The 7,744-nt window shown below is 28.6% G+C and overlaps 1 protein-coding gene across 1 annotated transcript; it reads left to right on the top strand.

The window, feature by feature from the left end:
* The first annotated feature begins 304 nt into the window (after window positions 1-304).
* LOC105844045 (protein boule-like) lies at window positions 305-3,971 on the top strand. Its single transcript, XM_065811147.1, has 5 exons — window positions 305-450; window positions 601-693; window positions 788-1,031; window positions 1,756-2,000; window positions 3,110-3,971. Exons 1-5 carry the CDS (start codon window positions 430-432, stop codon window positions 3,224-3,226), a joined length of 720 nt encoding a protein of 239 aa, XP_065667219.1. The 5' UTR covers window positions 305-429; the 3' UTR covers window positions 3,227-3,971.
* Window positions 3,972-7,744: the final 3,773 nt, after the last annotated feature.

Raw genomic sequence — 7,744 nt, 5'->3', positions numbered from 1 at the left:
AATAATCAATGTGCGTCATCTCATTTATTTAATAAATTTTCTTCAATTTTTTGTTTGAGTGTTAATTGATAAATAGCATCCAATGTTTTTAGTTTAGAATCAATGGTTTTAGTTTAGAATCAGTCAAGTTTAAAATGAAATTTAAAACATGTGAAATAAGTGTAATTTTTTTTTCCTATAAAATGTTTAATAAAAAGAAATATATTCATATTTCAGTATCCTATGGGAACCAAAAACGGATATAACTAATTGCGTCTGAGATTTATACAACCTATTAAAAAATAATAACAAATGCTTAGAAGATTTGTCAAAAGACGCACGAAGGTTTATGTCTATTGTTATATTCACAGACAATATATTTATATATATATATAAATAAAACAGTCATAATAAATAAAGAATTCTTTGATGAACATTAGTTGAGAAGCAATGGAAAGACCTATTTTAAAGGTTTGTCTTACTAATAAAGATATACCAATAGTAAAAATTCAACATAAATTAAAAAAATTTATTTAAAATAATGGTTTTATAAATGTAATCAAAAAATTCTTTTTTTCTATATTTGTTAATAAATCCTTTTAATTGAGTATTGCTTTTTAGACCTTTAATGGAACGACGGTATATTGTTTTATTGCATCTGAAGGAAAAGGAGAGACAACGAACAAGTTATTTATTGGTGGAATACCATCTAAGGTAAGTTAACATAATAAAAAATTGAAAAGACGTTTGGTATTGAAACAACTATAAACAGACTACCTTTTATAAAGTCTGAAACGGTATTTACTAGGTAACCGAAAAAGAGCTAAACATATTTTTTTCTGAGTTTGGCAATGTTAAAGATGTGCGTATAGTAACAGACAGAATAACGGCAGAATGCAAAGGGTATGGTTTTGTAACATTTGAAGATAAATCTGTAAGCGATAGACTTATTGCAACAAAAACTGTTCGCATGAATGGGAGAAAACTACGACTAAGAAAAGCTGTTCAAAGAAGTGCATCTCAGTTTGATAAAGTTTCAGAACAATTAAGAGGTATAAATGCACCTTATATCCATTTAAACCCATTTTTATGATCCATTTTTTCCATCAAAATTAGGTGCTTTTTCAAAGTTAAACTTCTTCACATTACAGTTTGTTTGTTTTTAAATAGAAAGATTTTCCCGAAAATCTAACATGCTATTTATAATCTTTATAATTATTAAGTTTCAAGACTTAATCAGTCAAATATGTTGTGGTTTAATCATTGCTTAAGCGTTGAAACTTTTCTTGTAATGAAATACTAGGTGCGGTCTTTTGATACCGCTTTCTTTTACCAAACACTCCGTTAACTTTGTTTTTGTGATCAAACTGATTTTGTAAACCTTTTTTTTTTCTTTTTTTTTTTAACCATTTTTATTATTAATTTTCTTTTTTTTGAAACATATTTGAAGCCGATTCTTTCTAAGTATAGTTTTACAAAGTCCAAAACAAAAACCAATTAACAACTAATTTTATGAAGTGATGACTTTGTTTAAATAACTATTTTAGTTTATATTTTTTAAGAAAAACAAAATCCTCGTCTTTTTTTTTATTTATATTTTTATTTCTTTTTTTAAATTACCCCTATTTAAAATGAGTGTAAGCGCACGTCTATTGTATGAATTCTATTTAGAGTATTAGGTGCGCCACTGTTATTCAAAGCATCATTAACACCAAAAATCATGGAGCCGCGCATGTTATTGTAATACTCTAAATTAAATCCATGTAATATTTTTAGTATCAAAAAACAATTCCATCAGATCAAGTTCAAGAAAGCTACAACTATTTACCGATGAAAGTTTGCAATTGGTAAACGACAATTCTATGCTAAAAACAAATATTCCAATGATTATTTCTTCATCTGCAATGTTTTCTCCATTAACACCACCACCTTCTCCTGCTCGTACGCAACATTCGATAATTTCTATGCATTCGATTGGTCAAAATACAACAGACATTTTTTCATCTCCAACTAATTGCAAAGTAAGAAATATAAGCTTACTTTTATTGTTTCTTTTTTAATTGCAAATATTAAAAATGCCTATTTGATTTAATTTTTTAGTGTCTTTACATTTAATTTATATTCTATATATTATATATTCTTTACATATAAAACACACATTGTTCTTTAATACTGCGAGTATTTACGAATCCTCTTTTTTATGTAAAGGTTTTTTTGCGAATTATGAGCCGTTTATTTTGAAAGTGGCATAGGTCACCTTTTCAAAAAAATCAAGTTATTACTAACAATGACTACACGAAATTGTTTATACTAATAAAATTAAACTATCCTACAACAAATACAAGTAAATCTTCTCAAAAGTTGGCAACAATATTTTTAAACATGTTAAAATACAGACCTTTAAAAATCTCTGTTTAAAGCAAAGTGACTTATGCCACTTTTAAAATAAATGGCTCATATTTCTCTTACTTTACAAACAGCAAAATATATTAAATAATAAAAAACTATAATTTTGAACATCCATAAAGTATCAAAGCATCGATACAGGTTAGCATTGTTTTTCAAAATGTTTCCAAGATTTAAAAAGCAAAAATTCGAACTAACATATTTTAAACTTTATTTTAAGATATTTAAAAATCTATTGTTATATATTACTCAATTGATAAAAATCGAATTTTTAATCTAAAAGTTAACATACTAATTAGATAACCTCCAGGGATTTGCAAGAATGTTTTTTAATGTTTGATATTGTGACTTTTAAACATAAAGCAGGCTTTGAAAATCAGTATGTTTATGTTTATTCCAAATGAAGATATTCTGAAAATATTGCAGTGATTGGAGTGTAGAAAAAAAAATCTATAAAATTGGCTTAATCCTAAATGGGAGTGCAATGAGTTTTACTTTTTTTAAATATTTTAACCAAGTTTGTATTGCAGATTTTAAAGTAATAATACTTAAGTGTTTGCAAGTTATGACTAAATGAAGTTTTTAACCTCTTTATTTTAACAAGAGAATAAACGTAAAGCTCAAAGTTTGCTCAGCCACCAAAAACTGCTGTCGCAATACCTTTTGTACTTATTTTTAAAAAGTTTAAATTAAAAAAATATATATTTTTTCACTTATGTTTTAGTATGCATGCAGAATGCCGTTACCAGAGTACTTTCCAATAAGTTCTCGACCTTTTATCAATGTTCCGCAATTTATTCAACCCGATTATTTGCAAATATATTTGAACAACAATTTATAAGCTGTTAATAATGTCATCATTTTTTATGAAAATATATTTCTGCAAATAGAAGCCATTTGAAAAGTATCTGCAATTTTTTGCAAATTGCTTCTTTTAAAGAACGTTTTTAAAGCAACTTTCAAATTATAAAATCAACTTTTTAAAGAGATTGTGTTTGTACATATATATTAGCGGTAGAGATATATGAACATGATATTTATTATAGTAGAAGAAAAAAACATATATAAATATATAGAAAAAGAAAAATGTTTACTTAATTCAAGTATTTATCTTTGTTTTTCTTATCTTTTTCATGTTTTTATTTTTTAATACATTTTGAAAATTTTTTTTTCTTTTTCTTTTTGTTAGAGCATATCATAAATAAACTATTTTTAATAATTTTGACATTTTGTTAAGATAGCGTAGATAAAATGAGACTGCAGACTTAACAATAAATAGTTTTATATAATAATATTTTATTAAAAGATAAAATAAATAGATTATTATAAGAAATTAATTTAATATTTCAACGTATTATTCTGTAATTTTTATTATTTTGGCACTGTCCCAGTGGGCTCGCGTTGTCTGAAGGTCGTCCGTTTGACGTCTCCCGGACGTCCAGACGTCCGTAAGACGTCCGACGGACGTTCCACGGACGACTCATGTACACTGGGGTAGAAACTTTATTGGATTTATCAACAACGGTTTAACAACGTTGTTCTTGTGTGAATTGTATAAAATTCATAATTAATTTTTTCACTAATAATCATGAGTTTTTCTTACCTTACTGTTTATTTAGATTAATGCTTCGCATCAATCAAACGACGAGTTCTTTTTTATCTTTTTGGTTTCATTTGCTTTCAAAAGGTTTTACGAGACAAATTAATTTTGCTTTTATATAACCTGCTTAAATTGATAGAATAATATTGGGTTATTCAATAAACGACCCAATCCCAATTAATACTTATCAATTTTAATACGTGTTTTAGACGTTTTAAACACGTTTAGTGCCCACTGGGGTAATTTCATCTAATTAGAGAACGAAACAATATTCATATTTAGAAATCATTACCCAACAGCTTAAACTTTTAGTCTCAACAACTAAAATGAAAAAATAAACTTTTTGGGTATTTATTTATTCAGTTTAATTGGAAAACTGTAAAACGTTTAAAGAAATGTGTCATTACTTTCTCAATTTTATTTGAATGATTAGGCCTTCTAACATTAACAAAAAGCAACACACATATCCGTAAAAATAGATACGCCATAAAGTTATAATTTTGTTACCAAAATAGTTACTAAGTTAATATATAAGCTTCGTTTGAAACTAATACTTTAGTATTTAAAAAAATACTTTTTTTTTTGGTTATTGAAAACCTTAAGACTTTAAAACTAGCAAAACTTTCGATATATTAAAAAGTTTTAGAGTTACCACGAAAAAAATTATTGAATACTACCATGATCAATTGAATTAGAAAAAGTTTTTATGTTGGCCTGGGGTTAGCTTTTTTTGTGATTTTTTTGAGATGGGTTTATAGGGTAGGGTGGGGCAAGATGCCCCCCTTAACAAACTTTAGCGTATATAACAAATACTTTTACATTTTCTTGTAATTTTTCTTTTTAATATCAAAGTTTACTTATAAGAGAAGATATTGGTAAGATAAAATAACTACTTTTTTACTGGTGATTTTTTTAAAATTAAAAAAACTAATAATTGTGCAAGGAGACATCTTGCCCCAGCCGTGGGGCAAGATGCTCCAAAGAGTGCATCTTGCCCCAAACCTTTAAAACAGTTGTTAAAAATAACTATCAGTTAAAATAAAAGCTATTAATAGTTCTTTATAAAAACTCTTTACATTTTATTAAAATAACTGAAATATAAACACTGCAAATATTCTATGCAACTGTCTTGAAGATAAATAATTTTTTTAATTTATATCACTAACATAAATGTTCAAATAACATATACATGATTATGATTCACAGTAGTAGCATAAGTCTGAATCATCTGGACCACATGAAAAGTGGTACCATGATGTACATTTACTACATTGTGTCCAATCATCAAATGGTGGCACATTGTATGGACAAGAGCATATGGTGCATAGAGTTGTATCAGTGATAAAACTATCAGAGGCAGAAACCATATCTTTCTTCCTTTTCATTTGTTTCTTTATGCCATTAGGTCTTTCTGCTTTCTGCTTTTCAGGCTTTTTCACCTTTTTTGTCTGCAAATTTAATGATTTCATTTTTTGCTTGATCACCTTATTAAGTGCAGCTTTTTCTTTACGCAATATGACTGCTTGTTGCTTTTTTTTACATTGTTTTCATGCTCTTCTAGTCGCTTCTTGAAAGGTGAAGAATTAAGGTTTTCAGCTGACTCTGTCTTTCTCTTTCGTTGTCTTAAAACAGGAGTTTTGGGACGCGGAGAAATCTTTTCCAAAATATTTAAGGGAGAATTAAGGCCAAGATACTCATCAACAATTGGCAAAACTGCATCATCAACAGCCTTCAATTTTGCAGCAGTAGTTGTTGTGCTCATGACATTTGCCAACTGTATAGGTGCAACAAGAGGCAAATTAGGCAATTCACTAGATTGTTGACAGATTTTCAATGGGTCAGCTTCATTAGTGAGCAAAGCTGTTTCAAAGGCTTCATCATTAAAAATAAGGTCGTTTATTGGGTATAAACCAGAACATCTAAAACCATTGATTGCTTTGTCAATGTTTGCAGTAAAGTTGTAGGCAGTTGCAAAAATACCTGCCATGTCAAAAAATGAAATTCTACGCCCCTGATGTGATAACATCCAGTTGCTTGCTGCTGTATTGTAGCCAACTTTCAATGGTTTAAAAAATGTACGATCTAAAGGTTGCATCTTGTGTGTACAATGAGGTGGAAGAGTTATGAGATGGATCCCATTGTCACGACAAAAGTTAATGGCCTCAAGTGTTTGTGATGACCATCAAGTACAATTAATTGCTCATTAGTTTTAGATGCATGAATCATAGCAACAAAATGTGTTAACCATTCAATGAATAAAGACGAATCAGTCCATCCATTGGAGCTAACTCTAATAATTGAGCCTGAAGGTGCACCAACAGCCAGCCTATCAGTCATTCGCTCACGGGGAAATATAAATAAGGGTGGGACATAAGTGCCACTTGCACTCATTGCACACACAACTGTCACAGTAGCAGCTCTTTCTCCACTAGTTATTTTCAAAACTTATTGTTTGCCTTTCGTTGCAATTATTTTTCCTGGCTTATGGATATTTGTGATTCCAGTTTCATCCATATTCCAGAGCTGTTTGACTAAAAAATTATGTTCCTCAAATAATGACTTGTATACTGAAAAAAACTGATTTACTTTTGGTTTATTGAAGCCAATGTCTCTGCTTATACTGGTGGCTTGTGGAGTTCGAATAGAAAGTTGTGGATTGCGAGACATGAATCCTCGCAGCCAATCCACTCCTGTCGTTTTTGACTCTTTATTAAAAGGATTATCGACTCCCATTTGTTTAGTAAAATCATATGCTAGGCGACGCACATCAATTGTTGTCAAGCCAAATAATGCTGTTTCCATAATCTGAACTTGTGTAACAATCTTTAATTCAAATTCTTTACTAAAAACAGGAAATTTTCCACCCAGAGACAAACCACCAGCTACTTTTACTTTTCCATCTCGATGACGTTATAATGTTTTTTTATTAATACTAAATTCTGATGCAATATTCTTTAGACTGCAGTCCATCTTTATTACATCTAATGCTGACTTTATTCTATCGTTTGTTGCGCCTCTCTGTGTTTTTCGCACATAATTTCTCACCATTATTTGTAATATTTAAATATGTATCTAAAAAAATATTAAAGCCTTAAAATTTTAATTATATAAACATACAAATACGTACACAGTATTATACAATTATTCAATACATTATTATTTTATACATTACATAACATCTATAAATTAACTCTTTTTGAGTTAAATAAGAACTTACTAAAGTTACATGTACATACAAAATTACTCAAGATTATTAACAATAACACGATGTTGCAATTATTAATATGATGTTGCATGCTAAACACAGCTCCTTTTACTAAAAATTGTATTATGCGCATGTAATAATATATGAAGTTGTATTAATACAACTTCATTCAGCTGAATGCGATGCATATTTGTAAAAGTTTTACAAATATGTACTGAATTGCAGCAATAGCATGTGATACAGCTTCATTTTACTTAGCATATACATTATAACATTTACTTAATATATAAAATTACTTAAAAAGCTATTTATAAATATGTATAATAGTTATCAACATATAAACCAACATATAAACATTGTCAATAACTAAATTAGTAAACGTTTTTATGTTCTAAACACACTTTAAAGCTTGGTTTCCAATAGTTGTAGAAATGTTGTGCAACAGTTGTGCGTCTTTGTTGTACAACAATTGTTGCTGAGATTGGTTTGATTCTATTTCCGCAACCTTTGTTTTACAACATAAATTTTGTTGTACAACCGACGTTAAGTTGTGC

The sequence above is a fragment of the Hydra vulgaris genome, chromosome 12 (assembly GCF_038396675.1).
Source record: "Hydra vulgaris chromosome 12, alternate assembly HydraT2T_AEP".
NCBI lineage: Eukaryota > Metazoa > Cnidaria > Hydrozoa > Anthoathecata > Hydridae > Hydra > Hydra vulgaris.
This window is presented reverse-complemented; position numbering and strand designations above follow the sequence as displayed.